Source organism: Grus americana, chromosome 5 (assembly GCF_028858705.1).
Source record: "Grus americana isolate bGruAme1 chromosome 5, bGruAme1.mat, whole genome shotgun sequence".
Classification (NCBI taxonomy): domain Eukaryota; kingdom Metazoa; phylum Chordata; class Aves; order Gruiformes; family Gruidae; genus Grus; species Grus americana.
The window spans coordinates 22,565,940-22,579,374 of record NC_072856.1 but is presented as its reverse complement, the minus strand read 5'-3'; the positions used below and the strand labels follow the sequence as shown (position 1 = coordinate 22,579,374).

Below are 13,435 nucleotides of genomic sequence, written 5' to 3'. Positions count from 1 at the left end.
AGCCTCAGTGGAGTTCTGCCAGTTTACAGCAGCAGAAAATCAAGGCCAGAGGATCAAAGGGTCTTTTCCATAAGAGCAGGGATTTGTTTCCATGCCATCTTCTTCAAAAGGTTCTGAATTATCTGGTGAGTACTCTCCATACTAAAATTATTTTCTTTCAGTGGCACTGTGTGTATACAAGTGTATATAATAATACCTTTGTGCATTAATAGAAATATATTTAGAATCATAATAATGTCTGAGTCAGATTTGTCTGCATCTCTTTTCATTTCTTCAATTTTTATCTTATTCTTTCACAACCATTATCTCAGCAAATAATTACTCTTCCTTTTATACCCACAAGGAGTAACTCTGAGCAGTAATAATATCCGAGCTTGCACCACAGCCAGTCAAGGAAACAACCCTTCAGATTCCTACCCCAGTGGAAGGACTACTACACTTCCCATAAAACTCAAGGAGCTCCTCCCCGTAACTCAGGATACATCAAGACTGTGGAAAGAAACAGTCTGTATCCTTTTGGTAGCACCCAACTAAGCAACAGATTTAATACTGATACGGATGCATAACTCTATTGCACTTTAGACATCAATGAAGTCATGAATACAAAGGGATTAGAGAGATGCATCACACAGCCTTCACTTCCAATGGGTTCACTCAACATCAGAGATGTTGCAGTTCAAAATCCTTGTCAGTGTGGTAGGGAGAAAATCCTATTCCCTACTGCAGCAGCCCCTAAATCGATTTCAAGTAGCACTCCAAGTTTCCTGTTCCATAGGTCAGTTTTGCCTTTAATTCTTTTGGAAAACAGGAAAAATGTTTAGAAAAGATGATAAATAGAAAAGGACAATGTCCCTTACCAACCCCTGCTGAAAATATTAAATATTAAAGAGAATACTAGCTACAAGAGGAAAAGATATGTATTATTCAGAATCCAAATCACCTTGCAAACACTGAAACAATTGCAGGTAACTAACTCCATGTACATGTATAAAATTTAACATGCACATAAAGTATGCTCTTAAAAATGACAACCTGGTAATGGAGAAGAGGAAATGCCTCCTCTGTGAAGGATAATCAAATGAAAGGTACAAGCCAAAAACAACCACAAGGGTGGGCCAATAAAATGTCATGTTCAGAAAATGTAGCCTACGTTGCCTAATCTCCACTGTGATATCCATCTGTGCTAACAACGAGCAAAAATCTAACTCACGAGTGGTGTAAATGTAAGTGAATTATCCCCATTTCTCTGCGCAAGATGGATGTCACTAAAGAGTTTCAATTTTGTTGAGTATTCTGCAACAAAGTGTTTCTTTACATCAAACAGAACCATATAATGCCTATAGTGAATGACACTTATGGAGCATAACAGGTACTCTGAATATTTGGTAAGAGAATCATCTAATGTACAGGGAAAAATTGATAATGAAATGAATAGAAAATGCACTTAGAGATTACAGAGCTGATTTGGCCTGAAGATCATTATGAACCCCTGAACGAGTTTTCTCATTGACTCTACTGGCAATAAGATTCCAACAGGACTGATCTATAGTTTGTGTGTCCCATACCTTTCTTAAAAAAAAAGAGTCCCAAATTCATCATTCCACAAACCCACAAAAGTCCACCTTTATGTATGGCTGATTCTTTGTCTGAAGGACAGCAAACTCTGTACATAGAGGTCTCTTAGACTGAAGGTTCTTTATCTTTGCTATACATACGTACGTTAATGAGATTGTCTGTCTTATTTTTCTGTTGAGGCTTTTAAAGCCTGACCTTGCTATCTTTATACAGCAGTTCTCAATTTCTTCCTCCCAGATTTGCTCGTGGAGCTCATCCAGATCTTACTTCTTATCCCTCCCATTCATACACATTATCTGTGTCTTCCAGAAGAAGATGAAGTAATAAATAGATCTGCTCAGGAATTTTTAGCTGAATGTTTAACTGGAAAATTCCAGTTGGATATGATTTGGATCTTGGGTTCAACAAAACACTTCATTGAATTAAAATTAATTCACATTAAATAAAAATGTTTCCCAAAAAACAGCAGAATCTGTTATACAGCCATTTGCATCAAAACCTGTTTTAACTACAGTACAGGCATCCTTTTGAGTGTTAGATGCTAAAAATAAATTTCTCATTACCTAATACCAGGAAGGTCCTATACAGACCAGTTTTTCTATACAACATACTTGTACTTTTATATCAGTCTCTTTAAACATCTTGTCTGAGACCACTTTCTTTTCTGTTTTTTTGATAATCTCAATCTTAAATTATATCCCCCTAATCGAGGTAAATACCATTCCTGCAAAACAAATGCTATTCAGATTTCAGTGGTGCATAATTATGGTCTACAAAATTACTGATCCAGAAAATTTCCTTTGGAGCATCAAAGCACCTTTCTTTGCCTTTATAAATTGCTGACAACGGAGCAGCCAATGAGCCACAGGGACTTCACTCAGAGCCTTTAAACAACTTGTGGTTTGGTCTCTAGTCCGTTTGCTCAGGCACTCTTCCTATATTCATCATGTTAATCACCCACTTTAGAAGTAACGCAGATAGGCCAAGGGTAAAATGTTGGTCAATAAACTTTAGCTAATGCAATTATAACAGGAAAAGACCAATGCAATTCAGCGTTGTGATGTTAAACCAAGCCTCAATAACAAAGTTTCTACAGTAAGCTGAAAAAAAAAAGAATTCTAAACACCTCATAGCAAGAGTACATACTACTTTGTGTCAGAGATGCACACTCTTCTCTCCCACCCATACTACCTGACCTTTACTCAGCTCCAGAGTTTGCTACATTTCAGTGATGCTGAGTGTAAGCCATAAGCCAGAACTTGGAATCATCTCCTGTAAAAAATGTAAAATCTGACAGCCTTTCAATGGCAATTTCTTTAATGGATGAGATCACTGTTTTCTCCTCTGTGCAGAAGACTTTTTGTAGCAGTTCATGTATTAATTGTTAGGAGATGCACCACATCAATTTTGATCAACTCAAAAAGTTTATTTGAAACAGGAATATTTATTTCTCTGCAGAACTGCAGTAACCCAAAAGACAGAGAAAAAAATCCAACATTCCCAGATTATTCACTCATATAACTTTTTATATTTAAGTCTTATAATGATAGGGAAAGATTTTATAGACTGATTTGTCAGCTGCAAAAAGCTCTTATTTGCATTACTGAAAGAATGAGGTAAAAGGCAGCTTTAGGACTAGCTTTGCACCAGTCAGGAACTGAGTCAGTACCAAATATAAGCCAAAGTGCTATATTGCTATTCTGAATTCAAACATCTTGTTTTAGTCCTACGGAGCAATTACTCCAGCATACCTAGCCTGAGTCCATACAGGATCCACTGCACTCAAGAACGTTTCTACAAAAGGGAATTTTTGGCTGTCATTTGAGACATCCTTCCAACTGCCTTGTACCACCTGGAAAACAACAAAGTAGCTGAGCACTGGGTCCTAAAAATATTTGAGGTCACTAATCTATACAAAAATCCCATTGGGTTTAGGGACAAATACAGACCTCCTTAGCCAATCTGAATTGCCTAAGCAAATCAGCGTACAGACATATAAAAAGGATGGAAATGCTTCCTCTCTGGCTGAAGGGCTACTATACAAGCAACTCTGGGCAAGCACCATCTTCCTATTCTGAGTTTTCATTCGGACTAGGAGGCGGTACAGGGAAAGGCAATCTCAGGCTCCAAGGCATCTTAGTAGAACGAACAAAAAAATCTCAAGGATTTACTGGCGACATAGATAAAAACACTAAATAAGGGTACAATGAAGAGCTAGATCTACCCCCTAAAAATGTTATTTCAACAGCACTGCACAGAATGCCTTTGACTCAGTCTTCAACTCATGCTGACTTGACATCTGTCCCCATTTTCTTCTCTTTAGACAATTTTATAATGGCCTTCAGCTCAGCTTCAGAGAACTTAGGGGTCAGTGCCACATTGTCATAATCAAATTCTTCATCAAGTGAGAATGGTTGAACATCATCCCCTAGTAGCTGTAATGAGGAAAAACAGATACATAAATAATATTGCTGCAAGTGATGATAAGGAAGCTCAAAATATAAACTTCTAATTAATATTTAATTAAACTATTTTTCTGACTCTAGCACTCTCAGCTGATTAAGCTCTTTTTAAGTAAAAGAATAAATTCAATTATTCAATTTGACCTAATTTAAGCCATTTAATGTGCCCCATTTGTACTGTACTGTATCCGAATGAATATCATTAGCTAATTTTGCTCAAGGGAAGGAATCTAAAAACCTCCCTTGCACACATCTATTACATTCCTGCCACTTGTAGCAGCAGGGCTGTGGGGATATGGACAAGTTATGTACAGCTATGTTAAATTTCAAAGACAGATTCCATATCCTTAAAACTTGGGCTAGCATCACATAAAGCTTCACTTTACATGTATCTGATACTAATGTAACATACTTCCCAGAACATGGTTTCAGCAAAGGAAATGCCTGGAATGAGCAAAATGATACATAATCAATTTTCAGACTCTAATAATTTCTTTTCACCATCTCAGAGATATGCAATTGACCGGTTTGGATTTCTTGCATGATGAACATAAAGTATTACTGCATTTGCCAGTATTTGCTTTGTTGACATAGTGTATAGCATTTCTGTATTGCTTCTCATTGAAGTATCATAGAATAAACACTCTGCCTATGAAATAAAATAATGAAAACAAATAACTATGGCAGGCTGCACGCTGATAAGGAACTGCAGGAGGCCATGACACAAAAGATTTATGATAAGCAGTTACATAAAATTAATTCCAGAGCTACATACATCCTCACTGCCCAAACTGTACAGGAATGCTCCCTATCCTTTGAGAAGTTAATATAAAATGTCTAGAAATTTCAACCATGACAAATAGCACAACTCCTCAAGGGCTCTGTGTTTGAAAGATTTAAGTACTTCAGTACCAAATCAGCAAAACATTTAAACACATGCTTATTTTTTCAAACTTCTGATGAATCCTCAATGAAGCCAATGACTACTGACATATTTGAAGTTAAGAATACACTTATTTGTTTTGCTGAATGGGAGGAAGAACACTCAGCATCTTACAGTCACTGCTCAGTTTAGAAGGCACAGTATCCCACACAATTTCTGGTAACATTTTGTAAGAAGCTGTATTGACACAATTAATGCCATCTAATAAGTCAGAGAAGTGTTAGCTGGATTCCTCTCCAGTGACCGGCCACCTGACAGATACAGCAGTGAGTATCTTGCAAGTATCTACATACTTCATTAATAAACTGTAATATTGCCTGATTGATTAGGAAATATTTTTTCTTGACATGTGTAAGTATTGCTTAATGTTCTAGGGACCTGGCTTACATTGGCTTCAATAGATGCTGGAGCATATAAGTCATCCTCGATGCAGACCTGTAGACCATGGGCATTTATAAATGAGAAAAAAAAAAAACTTAGTAGATAGAGCTGGTCTAGAAAACAGTATTCATTCTGCATGCAAAGATATCTTGTTTATGTCCATAGACTATCCCAGGTAAACCATCATTAACTTTTATAAGTAGCACATTCAAAAAATGTTTACATGAGACAAAGCGTGCACATAAGCTCTCTTTCCCATTAAGACTGAGGTCAACACACTGACCTCCTCTCCATATTCATGTCCAGTTTCATCTTTTCCACAGGTAAAGCCTCCTAAAAGTCCATACCAGTAAGGGTACCAGCAACTGGGTAACAACGATATGGTTCCCCACAGCCTCCTCCTAGAGAAACAGATGTGTTATGATCTAGACAAGTGGTCCATGCAGTGGGTGGGGAACTGGCTGACAGGCTGCACCCAGAGGGTAGTGGTAAGTAGTTCTTTTTCGAACTGGCAACCCATCACAAGTGGGGTCCTCCAGGGATTGATATTGTGCCCAATGCTGTTTAATATCTTCATAAGTGATCTGGATGATGGGATCAAATGCACGCTGATGAAGTTTGCAGATGATACCAAACTGAGTGGGGAGGTAGGCACTTCAGAACAGAGAGCCACCCTGCAGGAAGACCTATACAGGCTGGAAGAGTGGACCAACAAGAATCTTATGAAATTCAACAAGGACAAATGTAAGGTCTTACACCTAGGAAAACATAATCCAGGAGTGCAGCCCAGACTGAGATCCACCTGCCTGAAGAGCAGGGAAAGGGAACTAGGGGTTCTGGTGGACAGCAAGATCAACATGAGTGAACAGTGTGCTGCAGTGGCAAGGAAAGCCAACAGGATGCTGCGTTGCATCAACAAAGGCATCACCAGCAGAGATAAAGAAGTCATTATCCTACTCTACTCAGTGCTTGTCAGACCACACCTGGAATACTGTGTTCAGTATACAAAAAAGATGTGGACGTGTTGGAAAGGGTATAGAGAAGAGCCACAAAGATGATCAAAGAACTGGAAAGCCTGCCATATGAGAAAAGGTCAAGAGAATTGGGTTCGTTCAGCCTCGAGAAAAGAAAGCTTAGGGATGACCTTATTACCATGTTCCAGTACTTAAAGGGTGGCTACAAAGAAGATGGAGACTCCCTTTTTACAAGGAGTCACATGGGAAAGATAAGGGATAATGGGTGCAAGTCAGGCGAATGAGTGAAATCTCCTGGGAAGATTTCAATTGCATTCTAGAGGAAAATTTTCCACAATGATAACAATCATCCATCGGAATAATCTCCCCAGGGAAATGGTAGATTCCCCAACATTGGACACTTTTAAGATTTGGCTGGACAGGGTGCTAGGCCATCTTCTCTAGACAGTGCTTTCATCTAGATGGAGCTTTTGCCAAGAAAGGTTGGACCAGATGATCCTTGAGGTCCTTTCCAACCTGGTATTCTATGATTCTGTGATTCTATGAACTGGTACCAGCAACCAGGGTTCATTACTACCTGTCTTTCCTTAGCAGAAATACAAAACACTTCTAAAATATGATGTAAGGTGCAAATATTTTTCAGTTGGTTTGATTGTAACAATATTTGTTACCACATCTATAGGTAACTAAGCTACGAAGAGTTTAAATTACAGTAAGCCTTCATAGGGATTCTACAAAAACAAATCCATTCTTCTGCCAACATAGTTATGGAAAGTATACATTCACTATGCCCTTGTACTGACCTTCATGTCATTCCAGGAACATTTTATGCATGTAGAGAAATACTAGAAAACCTTTTGTTTAAAAAAACTCAACCTCAGAATGTTAACTGAAATTAGATGCCAAAGTAGAACACACCCAACTTCACCATTAACAATTTTTCTGTTACCCACTCATTGCACATTTGAAAAGTTTATTCACATTGCATAGTTATCAGTGTGCTTCATCTCTCAAATGAGTACTCAAAGCACTAGGGATTCTTTTCTTGCTTCTTCTCCCAAGAAGCCATTCACTTCAACATTCCATGCAGACAAGCAATCTAAAATTTTTATGCTGCAAACTGCAATTTTGATCTATTTCAAAAGGAAGACATTTTGTAATAGAACACCAAATCTTCTCAACTGATCAAGTTATTATCTTGTTATTTTTGCCTAAGAAGCTGAGAGAAATATGTGAATTTCAGGTGTCTAATTTAACATCTAATTGAAATCTTTTTGAGAGCTCTCTGGGAATAGAATTTTGCTCTATTAGAAAACTGCCAGTTTGCTTAAGATTGCTCCTGTGATTTATTCTCTGAAGAAATAATCATTTTCATTTACAGTTCCTGCATGTCCAAATTAAAAGGGGAAAGAATGTAATGTTCATATTAATAACTGAAGTATTTTGCTAGAGGCTGTTTTACAAAGTAATGTTGTAAATAAAATACCTTGAAGTTGAGACTTTCAAAAGTCTATTAATAATTGGCATCTCAGTTCTTTTTATTAATCTGTGTGGAGTTACAGTTAACTGAACAGCTTGTCTCTGGCCTTCTAAAACCTTTATTTCTATGTAATTATGGCACTTGATGATTCACTTGCTCAAATTATGTAAAGGATGCGCATACACCTACCAATGATTTCATTGTATACTCAAGGGAAAACTTACTAGTTCAATAACAGTAAGTAAAAAAGCAGGGGGGAGGCATGTATGCTATTATCTCATATAAGCTTAATATATACTGGGGTACTTGGGAGAAAAAATAAGTTCGTTTTGAGTTTGGGGCACTAGATTGAGAGTCAATAAGTCTTAACCAATTTTCTACTTCTGCTTCATCATTCTGGACAAGTCACTCAATCTCTGTGTCTTTACTGGCCTCTGAGAAGATGACTCTTCCATCTTCCTTCACTTAGTCAATCCTGTATTTAAGTTCTTCCTCGTTCTTGTTGCATTTATGCATAGGACTTAGCAGAAACAAACCTCAGCTGAGGCCGATCAGTAAATCCTTAAACCAAAGGAACTCAATGGAAGCTGTATTTTAGGTTATATATGCTGCCACTCCACAGATAAAATGATAGGCATGGTAAATACTTTTTTGAAACTGTGCATAATTACATAAAATTAATTCTAGAGCTACATACATCCTCACTGCCCAAACTGTACAGGAATGCTCCCTATCCTTTGAGAAGTTAATATAAAATGTCTAGAAATTTCAACCATGACAAATAGCACAACTTCTCAAGGGCTCTCTTATCTCTCCTGGGAGGAGATAAGAACGAATAAAGACCCTAGAAAGAAGACATTAATACATACTGTTAATTTAAAAAAACTATGATATCTTTTATTAAAGAAAGTATTAAGTAGAAATAAAGGAAAGAATAAATATCTGGGTAGGGAAGGTAAATGTTCTATGATAATGTACTTCAACCATGGAGTGAATGTCGTTTCAATTTTCAGTGGCCTGTGGGAGGTCACGTTTGCTGCGCTGTCAATACCGAAATCCAGGAACATATTTATGTCTAAAACCTGGGAAGAAAGATGAAGCAACATTGGTGGACAACACAAATAATTTGCTGTCATTCACTAAGACTCTTCCCAACAACTTTTGACAGAAAAACATTTTGAGGGAGACAAGTTGTTCTTTAACAATTAGCCAAGTTATACACTGGGTCTTAGGAGAGATTCTTTTTTTAAATTTTCCCTAGCAATTCGTTCAGAAATATACACCTATATATAAAGTCCTTCACAAATATGTCCATAGCATAGACATTTGACATCCTACATTGCTCTATTAAGCTTGTTTATTTTTCATAGGGAATGGTTTTCCACTCTCTCTGAAAACCAACTAGCCAGCCACATTCTGTTGCCTTTCCTGAACAGATTTGTTTTGATGGACAGAGAACTGTCTCATTTCAAAGCAGGGATGTCTCCAGGAGGGCAGACTTTGGCCTGTTTAGGAGCCTGGTTGCCAGAGTCCCTTAGGAGGCAGTCATGAAGGGCAAAGTTAACCAGGAAGGCTGGACATTCTTCAAGAAGAAAATCTTAAAGGTACAGGAGCAGGCCATCTCTATGTGCTAAAAGATGAGCCAGTGGGGAAGAAGACCGGCCTTGCTCAACACAGAGTTTTGGCTGGAACTCGGGGAAAAAAAAGAGTTTATGACCTTTGGAAGAAGGGGCAGGCAACTCAGGAGGATTACAAAGGTGTAATGAAGTTACAGGGAGAAAATTAGGAGGGTGAAAGCCCAACTAGAACTTTATCTGGCTACTGTCGTCAAAGACAATAAAATATATTTCTATAAATACATTAGTAACAAAAGGTGGGCTGAGGAGAATCGCCATCCTTTATTGGATGCTGGGGGAAACAAAGGATGAGGAAAAGGTTGAGGTATTTAATGCCTTCTTTGCCTCAGTCTTTAATAGTAAGACCAGTTGTTCTCTGGGTACCCAGCCCCCTGGGCTGGAAGACAGGGATGGTGACCTGAATGAAGCCCCCATAATCCAAGGGGAAATGGTTAGTGACCTGCTACACCACTTAGACACACACAAGTCTATGGGGATGGATGGGATCCACCCAAGGGTACTGAGGGAGCTGGAGGAAGCGCTCACCAAGCCAGTTTCCATCATTTACCAGCAGTCCTGGCTAACAAGGGAGGTCCCAATTGACTGGACGTTAGCCAATGTCATGTTCATCTATAAGAAGGGCCAGAAGGAGGATCCAGGGAACTACAGGCTTGTCAGTGTGACCTCAGTGCCAAGGAAGGTTATGGAGCAGATCATCATGAGTGCTATCACGCAGCATGTACAGGTTAACCAGGTGATCAGGCCGAGTCAGCATGGGTTCATTAAAGGCAGGTCCTGCTTGACCAACCTGATCTCCTTCTATGACAAGGAGACCTCCTTAGTGGATAAGGGAAAGGCTATGGATGTTGTCTACCTGGACTTCAGTAAAACCTTTGACACTATTTCGCATAGCATTGTTCTACAGAAACTGGCTGCTCATGGCTTGGACGGGCATACACTTCACTGGGTAAAAAACTGGCTGGATGGCCGGGCCCAAAGAGTTGTGATGAATGGAGTTAAATTCAGTTAGTGGCTCGTCACAAGTGGTGTTCCCCAGGGCTCGGTACTGGGGCCAGTTCTGTTTAATGTGTTTATTTACGATCTGGATGAGGGGATCAAGGGCACCCTCAGTAAGTTTGCAGAGGACACCAAGTTGGGTGGGAGTGTTAATCTGCTTGAGGGCAGAAAGGCTCTGCAGAGGGATCTGAACAGGCTTGATTGATGGGCTGAGGCCAACTGTATCACAGAATCACAGAATGGTAGGGGTTGGAAGGGACCTCTAGAGATCATCTAGTGCAACTCCCCTGCTAAAGCAGGATCATCTAGAGCAGGTTGCACAGGATTGCATCCAGGCAGATTTTGAATGACTCCAGAGAAGGAGACTCCACAACCTCTCTGGGCAGCCTGTTCCAGTGCTCAGTCACCCTCAGACTTAAGAAGTTTTTCCTCATATTCAGATGGAACTTCCTATGTTCCACTTTGTGCCCACTGCCCCTTGTCCTGTCACTGGGCACCACTGAAAAGAGTCTGGTCCCATCCTCTTGACAACCACCCTTTAGATATTTATAAGCATTCATAAGATCCCCTCTCAGTCTTCTCTTCTCCAGGCTACAGACCCAGCTCTCTCAGCCTTTCCTCTTAAGAGAGATGCTCCAGTCCCCTAATCATCCTCATAGCCCTCTGCTGGACTCTCTCCAGTAGTTCACTGTCTTTCTTGAACTGGAGAGCCCTGAACTGGACACAGTATGTGGCCTCATCAGGGCAGAGTAGAAGGGGGAGGATAACCTCCCTCGACCTGCTGGCCACACTCTTCTTAATGCACTCCAGGGTACCATTGGCCTTCTTGGCCACAAGGGCACATTGCTGGCTCATGGAGAGCTTGTTGTCCACCAGGACTCCCAGGTTCTTCTCCACTGTGCTGTTTCCCAGCAGGTCAGCCCCTAACCTGTACTGGTACCCGGTGGTGTTCTTCCCTAGGTGCAGGACCCTACACTTGCCCTTATTGAATTTCATATGGTTCCTTTCCACCCAGCTCTCCAGCCTGCCCAGGTCTCATTGAATGGCAGCACAGCCTTCTGGTGTGTCGGCCACTCCTCCCAGTTTTGTATCATCAGCAAATTTGCTGAGGGAACACTCTGTCCCCTCATCCAGGTCATTGATGAATATGTTGATCAAGACTCAACCCTGTACTGCCCCCTGAGGCACACCACAAGCTACAGGCCTCCAGCTAGACTCTGCATCGCTTATCACAACCCTCTGAGCTCTGCCCTTCAGCCAGTTCTCAGTCCAGGTCACTGACCACTCATCCAACCCACACTTCCTAAGCTTGCTAATGAGGACGTTATGGGAGACAGTATCAAAAGCCTTACTGAAGTCAAGGCAGACAACATCCACTGCTCTCCCTTCAGCCACTCAGCCAGTCATGTCATCATAGAAGGCTATCAGATTGGTCAGGCATGATTTCCCTTTGGTGAATCCATGTTGACCACCCCCAATAAGAATAAGTTGTTCCATCATCTTTCCAGGGATGGAGGTGAGGCTGACTGGCCTGTAGTTTCCTGGGTCCTCCTTCTTGCCTTTTTTAAAGACCAGAGTGACATTGGCTTTTCTCCAGTCCTCAAGCACCTCTCCTGTTTTCCATGACCTCTCAAAGATGATGGAGTGGCCTAGCAATAACATCTGCCAGCTCCCTCAGCACTTGTGGGTGCATCCTATTGGGGCCCATGGATTTGTGGGTGTCGAGTTTGCATAAATGATCTCTAACCTGATCCTCCTCGACCCTTCTCCAGACCTTCTCTCCTACCTCCAGAGTCTGTGTTTCCTGAGAGCTGAGCTTAGCAGTAAAGACTGAAGCAAAGAAGGCATTCAGTAACTCTGCCTTCTCTGTATCCTCCATCACCAAGGCACCCACCTCATTCAGCAGTGGGCCCACATTTTCCCTAGTCTTCCTTTTGCTGCTGATGTACTTGAAAAAGCTCTTCTTGCTGTCCTTGACATCCCTTGCCAAATTCAATTCCAAGTGCGCCTTAGCCTTCCTTGTTGCATCCCTACATTCTCTGACTACATCCCTATATTCCTCCCAAGGGGCCACTCCCTTTTTCCACATTCTGTAAACTTCCTTCTTCCCTTGGGTTTTTCCAGGAGCTCCTGGCTCATCCATGCAGGTCTCCTTCCTCCTTTGCTTCATTTCTTACTCATAGGGATGCACCAATCTTGAGCTCAGAGGAAGTGGTGCTTGAATATTGACCAGCTCTCTTGGACCTCTCTACCTTCTAGAGTCCTAACCCATGGGATTCCCCCAAGCAGGTCTTTGAAAAGGCCAAAGTTAGCTCTCCTGAAGTCCAGGGCTGTAATCCTACTTATTGCCCTGCTTCTTCCACACAGGATCCTGAATTCCGTCATGAAGTCCACCTGAACTCATGGTCAGCCAAGGCTGCCCCCAACATTCACATCCCCAGCTAGTCCTTCTTTGTTTGTTATAACAAGGTCCAGCAGCAGCCTGCTCCTCGTGGGCTCCTCCACCATCTGTATCAAAAAATTATCATCAATGCTCTGCAGGAACCTCCTGGACTGTGTGTGTTTAGCTGTGTTGCCTTTCCAGCAAATATCAGGGTGGTAGAAGTCGCCCATGAGAACCAGGGTCTGCAATCATGAAGCTACTTCCAGCTATCTGTAGAATGCCTCATCAACGTCCTCCTGATCAAGTATGAGATTCAACAAGGCTCAGTACCAGGTCCTGCACTTGGGTCACAACAGCCCCATGCAACGCTACAGGCTTGGGAAAGAGTGGCTGGAAAGCTGCCAAGCAGAAAAGGACATGGGGCTGTTGGTCAACAGCCAACTGAACATGAGCCAGCAGTGTGCCTAAGTGGCCAAGAAGGCCAATATCATCCTGACTTGTATCAGAAATATTGTGGCCAACAGGACTAGGGAAGTGATCATCTCCCTGCTGAGGCTGCACCTTGAACGCTGTGTTCAGTTTTGGGCCCCTCACTGCAAGAAAG

The 13,435-nt window shown here is 41.1% G+C and overlaps 1 protein-coding gene across 25 annotated transcripts in view; it reads right to left on the bottom strand.

Moving 5' to 3' along the window:
• Positions 1–2,980: 2,980 nt before the first annotated feature.
• The window catches only part of IFTAP (intraflagellar transport associated protein), a 55,626-nt gene continuing 45,171 nt past the window's right edge, over positions 2,981–13,435 (bottom strand). For 18 of the 25 annotated variants that reach the window (XM_054826691.1, XM_054826690.1, XM_054826692.1 and 15 more), the window contains 4 exons: positions 8,794–8,897; positions 5,645–5,762; positions 5,368–5,415; positions 2,981–4,010 (listed from right to left, as the gene is read on the bottom strand). In XM_054826691.1, coding sequence (XP_054682666.1) covers positions 3,858–4,010; positions 5,368–5,415; positions 5,645–5,762; positions 8,794–8,897 — 423 coding nt within the window. In that variant the 3' untranslated portion in view covers positions 2,981–3,857. Of the gene's footprint in view, positions 4,011–5,367; positions 5,416–5,644; positions 5,763–8,765; positions 8,898–13,435 lie in introns of those variants that run through there. The other 7 variants (XM_054826705.1, XR_008577280.1, XM_054826707.1 and 4 more) reach the window with 7 other exon arrangements.